This window comes from Tamandua tetradactyla, chromosome 6 (genome assembly GCF_023851605.1).
Source record: "Tamandua tetradactyla isolate mTamTet1 chromosome 6, mTamTet1.pri, whole genome shotgun sequence".
NCBI lineage: Eukaryota > Metazoa > Chordata > Mammalia > Pilosa > Myrmecophagidae > Tamandua > Tamandua tetradactyla.
Genome location: NC_135332.1, coordinates 177,111,750 through 177,134,375, shown reverse-complemented (window position 1 = coordinate 177,134,375; position 22,626 = coordinate 177,111,750). Strand labels below are relative to the sequence as shown.

The following is a 22,626-nucleotide window of genomic DNA, read 5'->3' as shown; positions in this document are numbered from 1 at the left end:
TAGTTGCATTCGCAGTGTGGCGCTATCCTCACCACCACCCATTTCTACAACCTCCCATCACTCCCACTCCATCCTGAGGCATAGCAGTTTTCCTCTTTAATCCCCAGGGACTGAAAGAGGGACTGAGCATAGGAAATTTAATTCTAGGACCCCTCCTGGCCTGTGAACAACACATCGGTATGTGTGAACACGGTGAGCGAAGTTAACTGGTTTTCAGTTGTTTGAACCGAACAAACTGTTGGAAGTGGGCAAAGCAGGGGACGCTTAGCTGAGGTTATGGACAAGGTAAATCCAGGAGCACAGATGGTATAAAGCAAAGCACATTCTTCATTTAACTAGAAAGCTGCAACAATGCTAGAAAATTGATGAACTAAGAAAGGAAAGACATTGTTCAGAATTACAGAAGTAGCCAAAGGAAGAAGTAAAAACGATACTCTCAGGCAACTTTTGGAGGCATGTGACAAAAGGCCAGGTGGTATAAGTGAGCCAAGTCTTCATCTTTCCCAAGAAAGAAATTAATGGCTCTAGTAGGAAGTTGATAAATTATAAATAGAAGTAAATTCACACTAACTAGAGTTAGGGGAGCGACAGTCCGCCAGAAGAACTGGGATGGAGACAGTTAAAAGATGTTACTTCGGCCATAAAAAGGAATGCAGTTCTGATGCATGCTGCAGCATGATAAGCCCTGGAATTGCTATGCTGGGTGAAGTAAACCAGGCAGAAGAGGGCGGATAGGGTCTGGTTGCCCTGATATGAAATGCCCAGAAAAAGCAAATTCATAGAGACAGAAAGTAGATTGGAGGCTACCAAGGGCTGGGTGGGGGGAGGAGGGAGTGTAAAGTTAGTACTTGGTGGGTGCAGAGTTTTTGTTGGGGTGACAAGAAGGTTTTGGTAATGGATGGCGGTGACAGGAGTTCAATGCTGTGAATGTAATTAGTACCATGGAATTTTACACTTAAAAGAGGAAACTCCGTGTATATTTATGTTACCACTGTGCATTTTTTGTAGTTACTTCTGGACAATGGGATTACAGTGGTCAAGGGTTCAACAAGAGATAATTCCTTATGGGTAGGTCTTATTTATTTAGAATTACAAATTTATAAGCCCTATCTTAGACATACGTATTCTCAAAAGTTTGAAAACAGGAATCTGTTCTTAAGATTCTCACGTGTGATCGCTTCTCGGCCTTTTGGCTAAGATCAAGTGTAGTATCTGTTCTTATCAGTTTAAAATCTGATACGTCCTCTATCCGAGGACAATATAGTAAATGGATTTTTGGAACAGGGAGATGGAATAGGAGCTTGCTCTGTCCACTCCACGCATCGACCTGGTATTGTAGTACTTCCAGGAACGGTGCACTCCCTCCTCAATTGCGGTGCCAATAGACAGACTTGCTTTTTCCTTGTTCTTCTCCTTTGGTTCTTTTCTTTACCAGACCGGAATGTCTACAGCTCTCTTTGTGTTTTTCCTTCTGAGCTGTTTATATGGTCGTTCTTCGTCTCTTTCTTTCTTTTCTACTGACACGTCCTTTATTCGTGGCGATGGCCAACCCAAGTTTTGCCCTACTGGTACTGCATGCAGGCCCTTTGTTCCGTACTTCCTCCAACCTGCGAGAGACCTTCTCCTTGTCGCCATAAACTGCGTCACCTGCTCCTGGCTCACTCTCTCTGTTCTATCCTAGGTCTTAAAAAAAAATTATTAAAAAAAAAAAAAGATTCTCATGTGATAACGATGTGCTCTGACCTGCCTTGGGAGCACTACCTCACGGCCTTGGATGGCCTGGAAGGACTGTTTACATCTCCCCAGCTTTCAGTGAGGACCTGGACAAGCCCTGATCTCTCGCTGTGACCTCTGCCTTTGTGCAAAGGGCTGGGAGGAGGTTGAAGACCTTGCAAGGTTGTCTTACAACTTCCTTTTGAGAAGGTCCCTTGCCCCAACTTCCTGGCTGCTTCCAGCTCAAGCAGAAGTTGACTCAGACTAAGGACTGCACTTACGAGCTCATTTCTTCATTTCCTTTTTTGATTCGTGTTCTTCTGACTCTGGAGATCAGGCCAATCCTCACCGTGAGATGCCCTGTCACCTACTGACACTTGGATGACCCTCAGCCTGCTCCTGGTGTACTGTGACCTTCCTCACCTTTGAGAAGAAGTTATGACAGCTTCCTGGCTGCCTTGCCTTCCACGCATGTCCACCCATCCCACTTGGTGAGAGATGATGCAATTCCATGCGGTTTCAGGGGGAGTGTCTGTGATGTGTGAGAAGGAGCCCAGGATACACTTTCCCAGCCTGAGTCTCAGTCTCCTCGTGGCAATATGGGCCAAGGTCCTCCCCCAGCTCAAGCATCCCTGCCACCACAGCTGGTATCTTCAGGTATACTTTCTTGCCTAAATCAACTGAGAGCTGTTCAAAGACAAGGAGCATGATTTCCTGGCCTTTAGATCCTCCTGTTTCCCACCTCTCCTTTTCTCTGGCGTGTAGTAGTACCCCCACATCAATGGTGAACTGCAAAGGCTTTGTGAATAGCACTTCATTCCTTCCTGTCCCCATGCATCACTGCGCAACCAGTACAGCACATCTGCCTAGGATGCTTGGTTACTGCAACAACATGTTAAATGGGATGTTTTCTATTTCACAGTTTTCAAAGGGTGAAAACAAAATAACAGGTGTCATCAGGAGCCGGACTGTCCATGCAGGGTTGGCAAAGGGTGTGGTCAAGCTGGCTCCTTTGCATTTGCCCACCACTCACCACCCACCAACTTATAAAATGTGTACAACCCATTTTCGGGTTAAAACGTTGGGATTGAGGGTTTCTTTGAAAAGTAGGCACAGAGCTGGTGGAATCTCCTCCTCTAGCTTGGTGAGTTGGGGAGACAAATGCTTCTCCCTCACCTTGACTCGAGAGGCGGGAGGCCAGAAACCCTCAGAGAGCTGACCAGTGTCCCCTGCAACATGGGGAGCACGGTGAGTGAGACATGACTCATGCCTGAAAATATCCCCGGAAGCTGAGGCTGGAGCTGCTCTGCTGACTGGACTGGGAATGACAAGCTTTAGGGATGGTTGAGGCAAGTACAGTTTGTGTTTCCTGTAGATCAATTTTTTTTCAGAGGATCAAGAGGGTCCTGGGTCATTTTAAAAAGGTTTGTGAGAGGTGAGATGTCCCTAATCAAGCGGGAGGGCTGTGGGAGAAGCTGGGATCAGAGAGGGTGTGCTCACCCTTGACCGGAGGAAGAGACTGAGGAGAAATCACTGAACACCCTATTAGATGGTCTGGAGGGTGCTAATAAACCACAGCTGGACACCGAAGTAGGAACTTTCCTCTTCCTTCTTAGCCAACTCTCGCAGCCCCAACAGCAGCGGGTGGATGGGGAGGAGGGAGTTGGGGAGGATGGGGAGAGAGGAGAAGAGAACAACTCCTCCCCAACCACTGTGGTTTCCTGGTCTAAGTCTGAATTTAGGAGCAAGCTAAGTCAAATCGGATTCTGGGGTGTTCATGTTGGACTGGAGTAGATTTTTTATAACCAGGACAATAATGATCTATGCCTGAGGTCTGATCCAAAGGCAGAATAAAATATCCCTCTGAGCAGATACAATCATGTGTTAGTTTTTTTGTGGCTGTTGCAACAGATTGCCATAAGCTTAGTGACTTGAAAGAACACACATTTATTATCTCACAGTTCTGTAGAGCAGAAGTCAGACACAAACCCCAGTGGGCTAAAGTCAAGGTGCTGGCCAGTTGCGTTCCTTTCTGAAAGCTCCAGGGGGGCATCTGGTTACTGCCTTTTCCAGCTACTAGAGGCTGCTTGCTTTCCTCGGCTCCTGGCGCCCTGCTCCATCCTCAAAGCATGTCAGTCTGAGCCCTTCTTGGGCTGTGCTCCCTTCAGATTCCCTCTTCCACGTTTAAGGACTCATGTGACCATGTTGGGCTCTCCAGGATAAACCAGGATAACCTCCCCACTTTATAGTCAGCTGATCAGACCCCTTAATTCCACCTGCAAACTTGGATCCTCCTTGCCATGGGTTAGGAGCGGAATTGTGTCCTGCCAAAAGACATACTGAAGTCCTAACCCCAGAGCCTATTATCATGACCTTATTTGGAAACTGTTTGCAGATATATTCAACTTAAGATGAAGCCCTATTGGGTTAGGGTGACCCCTAATCCAATATGACTGGGTCCTTGTGAGAAGAGGGGAGTCAGAAAGGAGAAGGCCAAGGGATGACAGCATCGGTGACTGGGGGAAGGGGAGTTGCACCTACAACCAAGGAAAGCCAAGGGCTGCTGGCAAACACTAGAAGCCAGAAGAAGCAGGCATCCCTACAGGAGAGAGCGTGGTCCACAATGCCTTCTTCAGTCTTCTGGCCCCTGGTGCTGTGTAGCAATACATTTTGGTTGTGTTAAGCCCGCTCGTTTGAGGTGCTTTGCAATGGCCCCCCCTAGGAGGCTAAGATACCATGGACTGTAAAATTCACAGGTTCCAGGGGTTAGGTTGCAGACAGCTTTCGGTGGTGGGGATGGGTGGGTTATCATCCTGACACATGGGAAACAGTAGGAAAAGCTAAAATTGCCTCCACTTTTAACTTCCTCAGTGTTGCTCACCCAGTGAACTGAAATGAAGCCATTTTATGGTGAAGAAGCTGAAGGTCAGAGAGTGTAAGATCAGTGCTGGTTCTTCAGTCCGTTTGGAATCCCTGTTTCTGGGCTGGGGTGTCAGGATTTTGTGCAGGTGCCCAGATGATCCTAAGAGAGGGCCAAGGCTGGCAGACACTGGGTTAAAGGAATTTCCCCGGGGGGTCAGTAATAACTATGGGAGCAGGACTCTGCACCCAGACGCGCCTTATTCCACGTCCCCACCAAGGAGACAGTGGAGGAGAAGAGCTGCTGTGGCCCCGTAGGGAATTTTCACTTTACTGAGCCTGCACCCCTTCTTCTCCCTCCTCTCAGAGTCTGAGCTCAGGGGGGGTCCCATAGCAGTCCCCCCTCACCCCCCACCCTCACCATCTGCCCCCACCTCAGGAGAGCCGAGGCTGCTGCCGCTATGACTGCCAGCGAGATCGAACACTGCCCCCGCGCCACGTGTCCTGCTCTCCATGAGATTCCCGGGTCCAGGGAGCCTTGGCCTGGAGCTAAGGGTCACGACCTCTGGCAGCTGGGGGTTCCTGGTATCACTTTCTTACCTGCCACATTGTTCACAGCCCGCTCTGGTCTACAAGAGTAAAGAGGTGTCTCGAGTCAGTCCCACCCCACACCAAGCAAGGAGGGGGCTAGAGACTTGTTTTGGGAGAGAGAAGTTTAGTTAGGTGGCGGAGGCTGTCAGTTCTTCACCCAATCACAGCATCCCCTCATCTCTGCTAATGGAACCCCAGTTTTGTTGACAAGGTGAGAATACCTCCTGCCCTAGAGAACAAGTTGCACCGAGTGTAAGGGGCTTATGGCAAGCCCAGTGGGTGGCTTAAAAGTGGGCACGTGATCAGTTCCAGTCAACAAAATGTCAGGGGCATCTTGCTGGGGACTTTCAGGAAGGATTTTCCTCCAGGAAAAGCCAGCAGCCCTGTCTCACTTGACTTCTTTGGCCCCTTTGTGTGTCAACTTGTCCAGGTTATGATGTCCACTTGTTGGGTCAAGCAAGCATGGGTCTGATTGTTACTGTGAGGATATTTCATGCGTTTAAATCATCAGTCAGTTGATTACAACTTTAGCTGATTGCATCTACAACCAACAAATGAGACTACTTTCAACAGTGAGAGAAGTCTCAACCAGTCAGTTAAAAGAAGAAGAGAGAATTTCCATCTCTACTTGAGCCAGCCAGCTTCTGCCAGGGTTTCATCGAAAACTTTCAACAAAGTTCCCCATTCATGGCATTGGACTTGTCCATCCCCTCAGTCACCAGAGACAATGCCTACAATCAATCTTCATAATATTTGCACTTTGTATATATATGTATTTCCTGTTGGTTCTGCCTCCCTGGAGACCCTAATCCAGTGTCTCCGGGGTGCTGACTGAGGGAGACAGAGGTGTGGGCGGGGTACTCATGTGGTGCTTCCCTTGATGAAGGCACAGAAGACTCTGGGGCCTTAATGGCCTCACTGAGCTGCTGCCCAATCCCGGCGCCACCCACTTGGGGCGTGTCCCTGGCTGCGGCATTTTAGTTACATTTACGTGCACTGAACCACCTAAGAGCCTAAAATGCCTCTGCAAGGCCAGAGCAGGACACAGCACAGGGCCCGAGGCCTATGCACGGCCCACGCAGGCATCGAGGCGGAGCAGCCAGGGCCCTGGGAAGAGCTCCCCTCCCTGCCCGTGACGGCTGAGGCCGGCCTTGCGCCTTCCACGTCTCCAAGGCAGGGGTGGGTCCCAGCTCAGGAGTCAGGCCAAGTCTTGGTCTGCACCCAGATGGGACGATACAGGGGACACCTGTCAGGAATGGCTAACGAGCTCCACCCACTCTACTGAGTGTGTGTGTGTGTGTGTGTGTGGGTGGGTGTGAGAGAGAGAGAGAGATAGAGAGAGAGAGAGAGAGAACATGTTTCAAGCAGATGATTTGTATTCATAAGTGTGTCCTTCAAGAGGGTAAATGCTAAAACCTTTGTTTATCTGGGACAAATGAAACAAAAACTAGGGCAGTTCTGTCTCCTTGCACCTCCCTCTTTTCGCACTCAATCAAATGCTGCCAGTCCTATTTTCTGAGATGCCCCCTGTTCCGTTCCTTCCCCCCTCTCCATCCTCACTGCCTGAATTCAGGCCGCACTGTCTCTCATTGGGCCATCACACTAGCCCAAGTTCGTCTCCTACCAACATTCTAGAACCTTCAGACGGAATTCTTTCTAACATCCAGATGGGACTGTGTCCCTCTGGGGACTGGTCTTCGTGGTCCCCTTCCCTGAGTAACTATAAACGTCTGTGTATCTGTCTTTCTCTCCTTCTAGAGAGCAGGGTCCACCCAGCATGGGGCTTATCCATACAGGATGCCCCATAAATATGTGTTCAAAGGACACTGCTTCCTGGGAGCCCAACCTCAGGAAGATGAAGACATGATGTGGTGTGACCCAAGGACTCCCTTGAATAACAGGTCAGGACCACCGGTGCCTCGCTGCACTCAGACACTTTATTGGAACTTAGTGGCCATTTTAGAGGAGTAAGGGGTACATAGCAGACAACTGAGAGCCTGGGGGGGGGGGCTCAGATGGCAATCCGGCTGTATGGAGGGTGACCTGGGGGTCACAGAGGCTGGTCACTTGCTGTAGCTCTTGGAGCCTGGCTCTGGGAGGTCCAGGAGGTCATCTTCCAGCCCAGAGCCCCGCAGCACATCCTCTTCTTTGCTCCCTGCTGCTGGCCCATCCTTGGCATCGTCTGAAATGGGAGGGGCAGAGGAGGGCTGGGCCAGTCCTGGATCATGACTTCCCCTTCCTAGCCCCTTTGCCTTTGGCTTAAAGAGGCCCACTCCAGTGACCTTTTCTTACTCACGCCTCCAGAGCAACCCCGTGGTTGGGCAAAGCCCATCACCTGGCTGTAAAGATGTGCTAAGGAACGTTGGGACTTCGGCTCACCAACGGAGAGCCACCTGTTCTTGGAAGTTAGATTCTAAAACACATATCGGACAAGGACCCTCCCCTGCTGAATGTTGTACTCCAATCCCTCCCCACCCAAAGAACTGCCGTTCTGAACACCTCAGCCCCAGCATCACCTCCCCTGGGAAGCCTTCCCAGATCTGCCAGGGAGAGGTGACTTCTCCCTCCTTTGCACCCCACCAGATTAGGTGCAGGAGTCCATCGCAGCACCAGGAAAGCTGACATAAACTTATTGGGCTATGTGGTTCCCCTCCGCTGTTCTGGAAGCTTCTTAAGGTCAGGAGCCCTGTTGTACTCTCTCCCTTATTACCCTCGCATGAGTCATTTTCTCCACTTAATGCCTCTGCTATACACAAGCCAAGTTCTCTTCTACAAGAACAGGTGGAGATGCCCCTTTCTCTGCTGGCTAGATGCCCTCTCCTGGCCTTCATCCAGCTGTGAGGATGAAGCTTCCCCTGCAGTGTTCTAGGCTAGAATTCCTGCTGCTGGTTCCCCCTCAACCCTCCCATAGCCCTGCTTCCCTGCTCACCCTGGTGCCCCTCCCTGTGTCCCTCTTCCACTTTCCCTGCTGTCCCCATCAGAAAAGGGGCCCCTGGCTGAGCTCCCCATGGGAAGAGGACATGCAGTTAGCATCCTAGGGCCCAGCGACCCCACGGGCAGCACAGACCACCCAGCAAGCTCAGCGGATGCCCAGGGATGGACAACCCCCCTCCACTCAGACCCTCCACTGCCCGCTGGGGACAGGGCTGCTCTGCTACCTGTTGCCTTCAGAGACTGGATGTACTGGGACCAGAAGGCACAGTCAGCTTTTTTCAGTCCCTTTTGATTGGGGAGCAGGGCGCTGAGCTCCTTGTAGCTCTCTCCGCCAGCATGGGGTAGAAAGTCAGGCCAGGGTGTTGCAAATTCAGGCGCTTTTCTTGAGAACTCATGAGGATAGTTGGGATTTCTGGGGAAATGAGAAAAAGGAAACCACCGTGAGGGAACCCGTCTTTCCTTTCATCACTTGGGACCACTTACCTGAGGAAGTAAGACTGGGACCCCCCGAGGGGCCGGCTCTACACAGTGCGTGGTGGCTGCTCCCAGGATAAGGGAGGACGCGAGGCACAAGGGCACGTCCCAGTGGCAGGAGCAGGACAGTCACAGGGTCCATTTCTATCCTGCAGTCCTTTCGTTCGTACACCACAGCCCATCTCTGGAATGCCCCCGCTGGTCCACGGCCGGGGCAAGGCAGAGGCCGCAGCCTTGTCCATTCCCAAGAGGTCAGCACCCACCGCGGGCGTCTGTGGCCACCAGATGCAGACCCTGCCCGAAGGTGAGGCCAGGCCACCCCGCCACCCCAGCTCCCCACGAGGCTGGCTCTCAGCCCCTGCCTCGGCGCCCCCGGGGTCCCGCATCTCCTTTCTGTCTGTGAACGTCTGTCCATCACTCAAGGCCCAGCTCCAATGCCACTTCCCTAGTGAAACACCTAAAACACCTGAGTGCCTTTTTCTGTTCAGCGCTCATGGCAAACCGAATACAATTCTATTTTCCCTGCTTTGCTTTGCCTTGTGGTTGATTTTTGAGTTCCGGGTTGTGGGGAGCTCGCAGCTGGGCCACGACTCCAACTCTCCAGGGCACTAGCCCGGTGCCCGGCAGTCGCTGCGAGTCTGGCGAGGAGACGAGGGAACAGGGGCAGCGGGGACAGTTGCAGAAGCGGCAAGCTGTGCCCCCGGGGCTGGAGGAGGGTGTCCCGGGGACCAGGGTCCAGAGGGAGGTGACGAGGGGCCTCGAGCCCGCGCGCTTCGTCTGACCTTAAAGCAGTCATTCTCAAGTGGGGGGATTTTGCCTGCCTCCCCCCGCAAGAAGACACCTGAAAAAGTCTGAGCCGGTGGAGGAGGGGAGGTGCGCAGACCCCAGGCATCCGGGGGGGAGGCCAGGTTTGCAGCTGAACACCCCGGCGGCTCAGGTTCAGCCCCATGCCAGACTCGTCCAGTGCCAGGCGTGTCAAGGCCGGAAGCCTGAGCAGCGGTGTCTCACTTGGCTGGAGGGGCGTGGCGCGACGGGAACCCCCTCCTGGAGATTAGTCTACGCAAAGGCACGTGGGCCGGGGGTGAGGGGACAGAGACCTTGGCAGGTGGCTACGAGCATGAGGGGACGGGGTGGACACACCTGGCGGACGCGGCCTGTGCATTCGGCGGAAGGGGAGGGAAGCCCGTGGACAGGACTCGGACACTTACCCAGATCTGATGAAGTTGGAGAAGTACTGCATGACCTGCAGGGACAGGCTCTTCTCCTCCTGCGTAAACAGCCCCTGGTGGGCTGGGTAGAAGGGCAGCCCCAAGGCGAACTGAACGTCTGCCAGCAAGTCTAGGCTGAGAAAGCAAAGGGAAGAGGGAGCAGGAGGGAAAGGAGCGATGCACCACTGGGCAAACCCAGGTGGCCGTCAACGCTCCTCTCAAAAGCAAGACTTCCTGCTCCCGCGCCATGCTGAGACTCCCGTCCAGCCGAGCTCAGCTGCGGGGTGGCCTGGCCTCCTATCCCAGCCCATGGGACTCACGTGCATCTACTGGTTGACGCACCCCTGAGGCTGGGCCCTTAGTTCTCTTGAAACAAACCCCAGGAACAGTTTTCTGAGAGAATGCTCCTGTGGCCACCTCCCAACTGTGACAGTAATAGTATCACTGAAGGTTTACTCCATTACCGAAAAAGTAATAATAAAAACAACCTGCATTCTGAGTCCTGTCAGGCACTCCAGCAGCCCTTGCTCACCACTCTCCCAGGTGGCCTCTAGCCACACAGCCAGCCCTGGTGCAGTGCCTGGTACACACAGTTGTTCAATAAATGCATCCTTGGTGACTGAATATCTGATATGTGGTAGAAAGGTGGGAACTGAGACACGGAAGCCAGATGCGTGGTCTGGGTGGGCTGAGCGGGAGTCGGTGGTAGAAGGGGCCAGGGAAGTGAATGGCAGGAGCCTAGGAAAACACTGTGGTGGGAAGGCTGGAGCGGACTTCCAGCCAGTCTCCAATGTTATAAAGAGGCCCAGAGAGCTCTCCTGGCTTGCCCGGAGATGCACAGTAAGTTAAACCACAGCGCCGGGTCCAAGCTGGTGTTCCAGGAAGCCTGATTCTAACGGGAAGAGGAGGGCTCCAGGCTACCATACCCAAGTCTGGCCCCTTCAGCTCCAACCTGGGTCACCTCTGGCCCCATGTCACCTGACCTCCTTGAGTCCCTGTTTCCTCATCTTTGAAATGGTTATGTAAGTCCCCACCTCACAGCGTTGTCGTGAAGACTGAAATAAGATGAAAATGGGAGGTATTTGTAACACCAGTGAGCGTGGCCTGGCTCTTTCTCATCACTTCACTCTGCCTCCGGGCCAAACCAGCTGTCTTTAAGGGAAGAGCAGCAGCTCTGAGCAGAGACTGAGAGCATGCCTAGTGAGTCCCATCAGGCTGGACAGGGCTGGCATCCATGGGCAGCTGTACCTGAAGCACAGATGTCCTGGGAAGGGACGTGAGTGAGGGGTGTCAGGATAAAGGCGGTTTGTATGGAGGCTGCCTAGGGGTGAGTGACGTGCACTGCCCCATGCAGGGGCGGGCTGGGTGTTTTGCTCTGTGCAGGGGTGGGCTGGGTGCACTCCCCTGTGCTGGGCTGGGCTGGGTGTGCTGCCCTGTGCTGGGCTGGGCTGGGTGCGCTGCCCTGTGCAGGGGTAGGCTGGGCGGGCTGCCTCCGGCAACAACGCGGGGAGACTCACTGTTTTCCCTAAGAGGCTGGCATGGGACCCTCAAGTGCTTAGTGTTGAAGGGGACACTCCAATCTAGGAAGCTCAACGGAGCCATTACATGTAGACTCCCTACTTAAAACCCGGGCTGAAGCATGCGCCTCTGCCGGTGCAGGCTGCTACGGCGACGTGGCCAGCGTTCATCATCCCTCTTCCGACACGGGAAGACATCTCAGAGGGGTGAGCATCCATGAGGTGTGGAGCACCCACTTGCAAGGCCCTGCGGGAAGTGGGGGCAGCATCACCACCTGATGTCTGCCACGCTAAAGCCGGTTCCATTGCCGCCGTAGTCCCAGCAGGGAAGCAAGAAGCGACCAGTCTCACCCCCAGCTGGCAGGATCCTGGGACCTGAAGCCAGGATCGAGGGCCAGAAGCCCAGTGGCGACCCCAGGACAGGGCCCAGACTCTGCAGCTGCCCTTCCAGCTCTCCTCGGTGACTGTTCACAGTTGCTGTGTCCTGGGGGTCCCTGCATGCCCCCGTGTGCCCCTGCATGCTAGGCACCTTGGGAGGCCTGAGGCACACATGTTCCAGCAGCTGCACCGCAAATGCCACCGTCGGCACGTTGCAAGCCATCATGCCCACCTGATCCCGAGCTCTGTCTGCACGTGGGGGCTGAGCACCCCTAGAAAGTACTAACGGCAGGCGTCGTTGATGGCGCTTTAGAGTCTGTAAAGGGAAGGGAGCTCACACAAAAAACTGCCAGGCAGACTCCTACAATGGTGATCAAACAATCTCTCACCGACGGCCAAACCTGGGGTTTTGGCATCACTTCCAGCCGCATTATCCCGACGGCCCCGTGGATGGCTCTGCTGCTCCTTTGTGCCGTGGAGAAAGGTGAGACTCAGCGATTTTCTTTCCAAGTCCCCAGAGCTGTCAAACAGCGGTGCCAGCTCATACCCCTAGTTCTGTGACTCCAAGCCAGGGCTGCTCCTCTCTGACTTTCCTGTGGGTTTCCTCCATCAGCATCAGCCCTGGTTGAAAGCTGGAACTTCCTCAACAGCTAACCCCTCACCCCTTCCGTGCTGGCCTCCGAGGAGCCAGGGAAGCCAGAATGAAGGCGGGATTCCCACTGCATTCCATTGCCCTGAAGTGTCTGACTGCGTTTCCCACCGTCAGCGTGCCATGGAGGCCGAACAGCTGTCCTGCCTCTCGGGAGGCCCGTCTGAGAAAGCGGTGGGGCTAGCTATCCAGTGCTGCCATAGGAAAGGATTGCACAGGCGGCTGAAAACAACACACAGGTAACGTCGTACAGCTCTGCAGGCGGGAAGTCGTCCTGGGTCTCGATGCCTTCCCTGGGGGCTCTGGAGAAGGCCCTTCCCTGCTCTTCCGAGGCTAGCGGACCTCAGTTCCTGTGGCTGGAGGCCTGAGGTCAGCTTTTCTTGCTGACTGTACACTGAGGACCATACCCAGCTTCTAGAAGCTTCTAGAGGCTTCTGGAGGCTGCTGCTTACGGCCCCCTTCTTCCACCATCAAAAGCAGCAACAGTGGATGGAGTCCAGCTCTCCCTCTCTCTGAAGCACTATTGGCCCTCCTGCCGCTGTCAAGGACTCGAGGGATCAGGTTGGTCCACGTGGACAACCCACGCTGGCCTCCCCCTCTCAGGGGCCTCGCCTGATCCCATCTGCAAAGCCCATTTGCCATGTAAGTAGCTTATTCACAGGTTCTGGGAATTAGCAATGGACATTTTGGGGGCCATTATTTTGCCAACCACAGTGGTTTTGTCTACTCTTTCTTTCTCCCTAAAAAGGCTGCATTTCAAATGGTGCAGTGAATAGAAAGAAGTTTTTGACACCAGCATCCTCGGTCCAATCCCAGCCCAACCACTTACTGGCTGTGCAGTTTTGGACAAGACATAACCTCTCCGGGTCTCAGTGTCCTCATCTATAAATGGGGATATGATCATGTTTGTCTCAGACATGAATGAAATTCTTCAATAAAATACTGAAATCCTCAGCCCCGTTTCCCTCTCACATGCCCATTCACTTTTCCTTTCCCGAAGAGAGACACTGAAGATCTTTAACCTCCACCACAGGATTTCGGGGGACTATGAGTTTGCTGCAATGCATAGCAAACGCAAAATGCTGTGCCTTGTGTGTAAGACGATCTTTCTCAGCAGAGGCTTCATCCATTCCATCCTGTCTTCAAGGTCTGGGCTAGTGGCGTGCTTACGTGCTTATCCCTGGGTCTTTGGAGCATTTGCCACTTTCCATGGTGTAAATACTCTCACCACTGCAACCTTGAAGCTACCAGCGCACCATGGTTGAACATGGAGTGGGGAAGAGATGCGTGAAGGTGGCTCTCATGGCCCACGCAAGCAGGTCCAGCCACCTTGAAAGGGTTATGGAGCTGTGCTTTGGGGAAGGCTGGCCTCGTAGCCCATGTGACCTGCTGAATTTGAGATCCTGTTGTGTTGAGGACTTCTGCCTTGTTTTTTCTTCATGGAACTGATCGCTATCAGGAGGCTGGAGTTATTTTGAGCAGCTTTAGGCAGACATCTGGAGGAGGTAAGTACACTGGGAGCCTTGCAAGAGGGGATTTGGGATCAGAGGACCAAGCGCTCAGAGAGCCCCACCACTGGCTGAGTGCTCCAGGACCCTCTCAGGGAAGAAGAGGGGATTTGGGCGCAGCATCAGCAGAGGGAGACTCGGAAGAAAACCCAAGGCCTGACCAGGTAACAGGAGAAGCGCATTCGCTGGGCGTCCCCGTGTTCTCAGGTCAGAGCGGGCAGTTCTTGCCCGCTGACTTGTCTTCTTTCCTCTCTGCTGGCTTGGTCTCTGAGGAGCTGTCTACCCAAACCTGAGGTGGTTATATAGGCAAATGGCAGTGATACTGGTTTCACGTGGCTTTAGCGGTCCTTTGCTGTCTTTGGTGGTAATAGTCCAGCCACTGGTAGCCATCTGGTGGCTACTCATCCTAGGCTGGGGCCGAGCTGGCGGCTGTCACACGGAGAGGCGGACATGGGGCCTGGGAAATCACCCTGCCCGAGTTGGGTGAGCTTGGTTCAAAGCCCGCTTTCCCCCCTGACTCCTTGGGCCTCTGTTAAATGGGGCGATCATCCCTGGTCAGTGCCCCCATAGTATTCTGGGATGCCCATAGGTAGCTGTGGGATGAAAATCCCTCTGACAACTATGAGTCGGCACCCAAGAAGAGCTGACCTGACTGATGCTGGAGGAGGCATGTTTAGCCGGAGTGTGGAAGGGCTGATGAGAAGTCACCCGGGGTCACTGTGTGTGTGTGTGTGTGTGTCTGTGTGTGTGCAAGTGTGTGCTATATGCTTCTGCTCCAGAGTGTGAGTAGGCTGTAGTGAAGAGTATAGCAGGTCAGTGCCGAGACCCGATTCAAGCTGGATGGAAGTGTCAGCTGTGTGTAAGGCTCCCAATAGCTGCTGGGGATACAAAAGAAAAAGAACGCCAGCCCTTCCGTCAAGGCTCCTACATTGAATGGGAAACGGAGATATGCCCATTGCTCTCGAGCCACAGCGCTGTGAGTGGTGCAACAGATCGATTTACAGAGCTGCCCAGAGGAGAGAGCAGAGCCAGCACGTGCGCCAGGCAAGGAGCGGGGCTGGGCTCATGGAGCGGCAGAGAGGAAGGCGTGCTGGGCCTGGGCTGGAAAGAGGAGGTGCAGTTCAGCAAGCGGCTGAAGTGGGGTGCGGCTCTGTACTCCGTGTGGAGAAGGGGACAGAGAGATGGGGCGGAGCACAGAGGGAGGGCAGAATGGGGGGAGCTGGCACTGCTGCGGAAAATGTCCCCCAAGTTCTGGACCTCATATTTTGCACTGAGGAGTAAAGAAGGAATTTTTCCTAATGCAAGCAAACGACTACATTGCTTGATTGCTGAGGTTGCTGAGGCTTTGGTTCCGGGAAAGGCGTGGGAGCTGAGGCCAGAGAAAATGAAGGTCGCACTTTAAAGGGGATGGTAAGCTTCTTATTCCCTTTGGCGGTTTCTAAGCAATCGAGTTACAAGGGACCTTGGTCTTCCAGAAAGATCAGTGGGATGGTGTGGGGCGGAAGAGTGGGACTGAGCGTCCGTGGGGTGTCGCTGCCGTGGGCTAGGGAAGGCAGAACGGCAGTCCTTTCTGTGTCCCAGCCCTAGTTTCTGTCCTCCTGCCCATCATAAATCATGCCCGGAGGGCTGTACATTCTCTTTGGAGTATTTGCAGGGAGGCTAAGCCTGCATCCCACAAGCCAAGAGCCACATTTCAGAGACTAGTCACTTGGGGTGAGCCCAAGCTCACCACTGGAGCCCTGTTCCCATATCAGGGAGCCCTGATTTCTGCACATTTGGGGCTCCTCAGGAGCACAATGGCTGAGGGAGTTCCGAGGGAGCGGTGCCTGGCTCCAGGCTGTGCTGAAAGGGTGGCTGAGCCTGGGCTCCCCTCCAGGGGAGGAGGGAGGGTAGGTGCTTAAAAAAATCTTTTTTTTTTTAATATATTTTTTTGCATGGGCAGGCACTGGGAATCAAACCCAGGTCTCTGGTGTGGCAGATGAGAACCCTGCCACTGAGCCACTGTTGCCCATGGTAGACACATTTTTGATGTAAAAAGCCACATTTTCGCCTTATGGAGGTCAGCTCTACTGATAAGGGGTGAGGAGCCTGGTGTGGGGGCTGTGGGGTCTGGAATTCCAGCCCATCTGACAGCCTTAGTTTGAGAGCTGGCTGGCAAGCTGTTCCGTCTGCTGCAGGAAGTTTGCTGACCTCATCCCCATAAAATATACTTCTTTCCTTATCTCTAGCCAGCATCTCTGGATAGCTTCCTCCAAAGGAAATTAGGAAACAGTAAGGAATGACAATCCTTCTGCTTCCCAGGCATTCTTTTTGAGGAGTGAGGAACTATTAAACAGTTTATGAATAGACGTCTATAAGTGTGCAGTAAGGGTTGCCTTTTTGGGCAAATTTAATATGCAAAAGCTCTAATTCTGCCTATGAATTAATCAGGAAGTAATTATATGCTTTACAAATGGCTTGTGTTTTACAAAAGGCTGCACTGTGCAATCCTTTAAAAGTAAGCTTTCCAATTTTCTTTAAATAATACAATCCCATCCCAGTCCCGAATGAAATACTTGCAATATTTCCATAATTCCCTAAAGCCTGGCAGAACTGTATGATATATTATTTTGTTACACAGTCAAAGCTTTCAACAGACTTGCTGGATTAACCTGAACACTATATTCCTTCCATAAAACATAACAACTGTTGCTCAGAAAAAGCAGAATTTCCTGCCCAACATATCTATTCTCACAAGCAAGGTTGTATGTTTACCAAGAGCCAACTGTGTTTGTCCCAAGCCTGTTTATGCCAGTTGTATTTGTCATTGTAATTATACAGCTTAACTAAACTTCATGCAAATGTCCTAGTCTCAAGAAACTAAAGCTGAAAAACATAGACCTTGTGTTATATTTATGGTTTTGTAAGAAATTGAAAGGGGAGAACTCCAATCAGCAGTTTCCTACTCAAGTCCTTGACCCTACATCAAAAGAATGACAAGTAACTGCACATTTTTGTTTAATATTAAAATAAAATGTTGAAGGTTTATATCTATCAATTATCTTTCATGGGGTACCATTTTAGTTGACTTTTCTGATAAATTGGCTATCACACTGGATAAGAGGATTTCTATTCTGTACTTTTATTTTAAAAAACACAACACCTGGAGTTTAGTGAGCTGTATTCAGCATATGAATGAAATGAGCAATAAGTGCCTGCTATATAATACACCTCCTTAAAGCTCTCCAAGGACTTCCCATCAGACTCAGATCAAATACTATCTTTTTGCCTGCTGTGGTCCACGAACTCCTACGTGACCTACAAGACCCTACCTCTCTCTCCTCACCTTACCCACTCTCCTCTTCAATATACTCCAGCTGCACTAGGGTCCTTCTTTTCCTCAAATGTGTCAAGCCCTTTCCCATCTCAGGGCCTTGTCCTTTGATGATCGCTCTGTTGGAATTGTCAGCTGCTCAGTTCTTTACAGGATCGTGCCTTCCACCCTCTGTTCTCAGCTCAAATGCCACCTTCTCAGAAGGTTCTTCCCTAGCTCTCCCCTCGCAGGTAGCCTCTGCTCCTGCTGTCCACCCACCACAGCCCCCATGTGACTTCTTCCCTGTCACCTGCGTTCACTCAGTCCCATTTATGTGTGTATCGTACATTTGTCATATCCTCTCCCTAGCACCCACCATCTCCATCCTCCGAATGCAGTGTTAGGAGCTTCCCCCTTGCAGGCAGCTCCATCTCCAGTATTCAGAAGGGAAACTAGGACACTAAAGGCATTTAGTAAACATGTGTTGAATAAACATTTACAAGGCCATATAGCATGAGCCCATATATCACGGGATTAAAGTGGACATTTCAGAGAATGATAATTTTTCCATCTTGACTGGGAAACAATCTTGTAAATCACACAGGATGTAGCCAGGCCCATGGACCCAGTTCAAGAATCCAGCCACTTCACATTTTCTTTGGTTTGCTAAACTCACCAAGACAGTCAACAACAAAGATAATATTTTCAATCTGGAATGTTGGAGTCGCTTGCAATGCACAGACCTGCCTGGCAAGTGCAGTGGTGTACAAGCACACCTCGAGTTGTCTTGAGCCTAGAATTTATGGCTTTGTCTTCCAGGGTTTTGACAACTTAGAAAGGAGGAAATATTACTGCTCTTTACTCACCTTGATTTTGTTTTTCCTTTCATAGCCTTATTTTTCCTAAAGGGAAAGTAATCCTAGTCACCAAATATTAACCTCCACAATGTGCCAGGTGTTTAACATACATCCCTTGGCTCTTCATACTATAAAATAGATGTTTTTATATCCATTTGATAGGTGAAGGGATTAAAGAGCAGGAATGTTCCCCAATACAAACAGCTAATAAATGGAAGGGATGAGATTGAAACCCTAGCTGGTTTAACTTCAGAGGACGTGCTTTTTCATTCTGTTGGACTGCATCTCCCAAAATCAAAGAATGGTCCAACATCCTATTCCGTGTCGGGGGAGGTGTTTAGTCCCAAAAGCCCAACCCTGTCCCCTATTCAAAAATAAGTAAATCCCATCACTGGGATGTGGCAATGACATCCTCGGACCCTGGGAACTCCGGGTTTTAGAAGAAGGACCCAAACACAACCCAGGAGTCAAGAGAGATAGCTACACACAGCCTCAAGATGAATTTTCATGGAAATTATGGACTCTGCAGCTTGTACAGCCCCAGAAATCTTATGATGCGGGGCCTCCACTTCCCCCTCTGAAGTTGACGTACTCCTCACTCAATAGCTGGTGCCCAGAAACCACTCCATCTGTAATTCACATCTTCTTAGGACCTGTTCACTCCAATATGGATTCTTCCAGCACAACCATTAAACAGTACTAGTGTTGCTTAAGGAACATCTGCCATCAGCCAGGCCTCAACGAGGCAGACAGCATGCATTGTGTCATTTCAGCCTGACGACAAGTATAACTTCCATTATTAGCTCCATCAACTGGATGGGAAACTGAAGCTTAGAGAGGCCAAGATACCTGCCCAATGTCACACTGTAAGTGGCAGAACCAGATTCAGTGCCCTCTAAGGAAACACAGAAGCAGAAACTAAGCCGGCACACCCTTCACCTTGGCAGGACCTGGTGCACTGACCAGGGCTAGAGGCATGGACCCCCAAATGTGGGCTGGCCACAGGATCTGGGGCTCCTTTGCCCAGGGGTTGCAGAGGATGCAGATGGGGGTTCATCTAGAGAAGATGCCCGGGCTGGTGTGTCTTTTGGAAGGCGCTGGTTGGAGAGAAGGACATCAAATGGGAATCAACAAGAAGGAAGCCCGGAGACTGGCAGGTGGGTGGGTGGTGCGGGGGAGTGTGTGGGAGGCGGCACCTAGGGAGAAAGCCATGGCCTTGGGCTTGGGGAGTGGACGGCAGGCCAGGGCCATGCCTGCAGTCCTCCAGATCACACCTGCAATGGAGAAGCGCCAAGGCCTCGATGCCCCCCTACCCCGGGGCTGCCCACGGGGTTGGCCAGGGGCAGGACAGCCTTGGGGAGACTCCTGTGTGGCTCAGAGTGCTGTGAGTGGTTACTAAGGGATTGCCATGTGGATCTCAACTGGGGTGGGGGCTGGGAAGGCAATCTTGCTCCCACCCCACCCTGCCTACAAGACGTCATCAATGTCCAGCAGGGAGTGGGTGGCGGCCAGGGATGCTGCTGAACCTCCAAAACGCACAGGACGGTCTCCCCACTAGAGAACGGTCGGCTCAAAATGACAATAGCGCTGAAGTTGAGAGACCCTAACTTACAGTCTTCACTGGAAATTTCTCTCTCTGAAATGGAGGGCTGCAGAGAGGGGCAACGGAAGAAACTTTCCTGAAATCTCTGCAGTGAATAAGTTGAGCAAAAAAGAGAAAGTTGTTGAACTTTGTCTTCGAGTCAATAGCCTTGTTATTGCTCACATATGTGCGCACACACACACACACACACACACATGCACACACCAGGTGCCAGGTCATAGGCTAAACTCCAGGAGGGCCATGTTCCACCAGGCCCTCCCAACCCATACCCATGGGACAGGTACAATTATTCTCCATGTGGAGCTGAGGATACAAGGAGGCCCAGAGAGGTTAAGTGACTTGCCCTAGGTTGTCCAGCTAGTAAGGATTTAGTCACGATAGGCACTCAAGAGCTTGTGGGTTAGAGCGGGTGCAATTGAAAGAAAACCGAAGAGAGAACAGGAGATGAGGTTTGGGTCCAGACTCTCACTTACTGGCTCTGGGACTAGGATACAATTCTTTCAACTCTTTGGGCTTTTATCTCTCATTTGCTTAATGAAGGAATTAGATGAGGTAATCTTGAAAGTCCCTCATCACTTCCATATTCTGGGATTCTCTGACTCTCAATCTTAAAGTTGAACCTCCTAAATCTTAGGATTAAGTTTCCTCGTCTCCTCCCTCCCCCCCCCCCCCCCATTCCGCCCCTGCCTTCCCACACGCCACCCAGGCGGGCAGGCAGAGAACCACCCTCTTCTGTGATCAACTAGCAGCAGTCTGCAGGAGAGTGATAATTTATTGTGTTTTGCTCACTAGCTATTGCCAGGAAAGCTAATCTATGCTAACAGGAATGGAGATATAAGACAGATGGTGGAATTGTAGCACACACACATATATTTTAAGTATGTAGATTTGAGCCAGAAATAAATGAGAAGCGTGACAACTCCAGAGCAGAGTGAGAGAGGAGTCTTTTCGGGCATAAAAGATAAACTTGTCAACAATTAAATGGGAAAGTGTCTGTGATTCACTCATTGATTCAAGTATGTACTACACGGCTGGCAGCTATTGTGATTGGGGAAGACACCCACTCGGCACTGTCATGGATGCCTCTGAGGAACGAGGATAACAGAGCACCTTCTGCACTTAGGGTTTCCCGGGAGATGCTCTATACACAAGTCAATGCCCTCAGGAATCCTGAGGAGCAGGCACTGTTATTTTCCCTAGTGTCCTGATTAAGTGACCTGCCTGGAGTCGCCAAGCTCTTCTCCCTCTGCATGAGCAGCAGTGCCTCTGCCTATACAACGTTTCAGGGGTTCTGACTCTATCTTCTAAGAACTGTAGAACATGAGCGCTAGAAGATGCCTTAACAGTGACTGAGCCCAGCGGTGTGCATCCCTCCCGGAGCCGCATGTCCTTTCCATCACAGGGAGTTTTACTCGAAGCCCTGTGAGATGGAGAGGAAAGGGGCTGGGAGGCTCAGCAACTCCCTTGCACTCTCCTCCCCATGGGCCCTGGGTCTGCGACTCTGCGCAGCTCGGTGGAACCCAGCACTTCTTCTCCCTCCCTCACTTCCCTGTTCCCACCTTGCAGATGGCAAGAGCAAGCCACAGGCGCCTGTCCCCGGGGCAGGAAGAGCGCCTGTCCACACCCACTTAAGGCTTCCGCTTCTGCCGAATGAAGCGGTTGGAGTCTGTCCTTTGGCATGATTTCCGGGAAACCCTCTGGGCTCTGGGGGTCTGTGAGTCGTGACGACTCCGGAAGCACTCTGTGAGTCTGTTGCATGACTGCTTCATTTCCAGAGGCTCCCAGGATCAGCACGGCGGAGCGGTGCTGTGAGTCTCAGAGGGGCGTGAGGTTGCTGTTCAGTAACAGAGAAGCCCAAAGGGGCCGCAAGAGGGGGAGGCTGCAGGTGTCCTTCTGCCCCCTGCCGGCTCCTCTGGGACCACCCAGTCGCGGGTCGGGCCCCTCCGGACCCTTCCCACCCATCGCCCTCCTGGGTAGGGTGCCAACATTTAGAGAGAAGAGTGGGGTCAAAATGTCGTGGATTCGGGTTAGAATTAGTCAAATGCTTTTGCTTTGTTTTGCTTTGACTGTTTTTGCCTTCCTGGAGCAGATGTATTTCTTATTTTTGTGAAGTTTAGGGTCTAAAGGTATATGAACATTTTAAGGCTTTTGATGAACGTGCCACCTTTTTAGAAACGCTTCCTCCGGAGGGAGGCAGGCAGAGGACCAGACGGAAGCACCGACGTGGGGACACTAAGTGCTCAGGCCTTTGGGAGACGCTGCCGGGGGCTATTCCAGGGGCAGCTTCCCAGGCTTGTCTTCCCAGGCCGGGGTGGCCCCAGACCACTGGATGCCCAGGCCGCCTTCCTCTCCACCCAGACCATATGGCTGTCCTCATCTCTCTCTCCCACACGCCTCCTCAGAATTCTCGCCTGTCAGCTTTCCTCCTGCTCACAGCCTGGAGGCTGGTGCTTGACTCCAGGAGGGGACCAGCTTGGAAGTATAAATAGTTCTAAGAAGAGAGCGCGCATGTTTTAGTGAAGAGTTCTGGAGTTCAGAGGCGCTCTGGGTAGGTCGCTGTTCTGTAGCTCACCAGCTGCTCGCCCTTGGGAGAACTAGGTTCAACGCCCTAAACCTCAGACTCCTCGTCTGCAAAACCGGGAGGCTCATTCCAACTCTGCCGGCCTCGCAATGATTCTGGACATTCTCGTGGAGCCTTTAGAAATGGAATAATATCTGTTGGGGAGCCCAGTAAATGCTCAGTGCTTAGGGGAAACTGGGATGTCTTCGGACATTGCCAATTATGCTGATAAATTGTGTATGGTTATGAGACTTCCCTTGATGCCACTGTAAAGTAAGAGAGGCTAAAGGCCTGATAGGAGCTGGATGCTTTATGTCCCACGTATTGTTAACCCTCACACTGGGAGGGGAAATTATTAAGCTCATGTGATAGATGAGGAGATCGAGGATCAGAGAGGCAAAGTCACTTGCCCAAGATAGCACAGCTGGGGAAGGTGGCACAGGACCTCGACCCTAAAGGTGGTTGTTCTTTCACCCCATCTCC

General features: G+C 51.9%; 1 protein-coding gene, 1 long non-coding RNA gene and 1 other non-coding gene across 3 annotated transcripts in view; 2 read left to right on the top strand and 1 right to left on the bottom strand.

Moving 5' to 3' along the window:
* Nucleotides 1–1,173: 1,173 nt before the first annotated feature.
* On the top strand, nucleotides 1,174–1,364 carry LOC143689249 (U2 spliceosomal RNA). The gene has a single exon (XR_013178702.1). It is a non-coding gene; the product is annotated as a U2 spliceosomal RNA (small nuclear RNA).
* The window catches only part of TG (thyroglobulin), a 234,772-nt gene continuing 213,365 nt past the window's right edge, over nucleotides 1,220–22,626 (bottom strand). Inside the window, exons 46-48 of the mRNA XM_077167733.1 lie at nucleotides 9,780–9,914; nucleotides 8,322–8,509; nucleotides 1,220–7,345 (exon numbers count right to left, since the gene is read on the bottom strand). Coding sequence (XP_077023848.1) covers nucleotides 7,227–7,345; nucleotides 8,322–8,509; nucleotides 9,780–9,914 — 442 coding nt within the window. The 3' untranslated portion in view covers nucleotides 1,220–7,226. The remainder of the gene's footprint in view (nucleotides 7,346–8,321; nucleotides 8,510–9,779; nucleotides 9,915–22,626) is intronic.
* Nucleotides 6,815–9,144, top strand: LOC143689073 (uncharacterized). The gene is made up of 3 exons (XR_013178540.1): nucleotides 6,815–7,064; nucleotides 7,747–7,839; nucleotides 8,727–9,144. It is a non-coding gene; the product is annotated as an uncharacterized LOC143689073 (long non-coding RNA).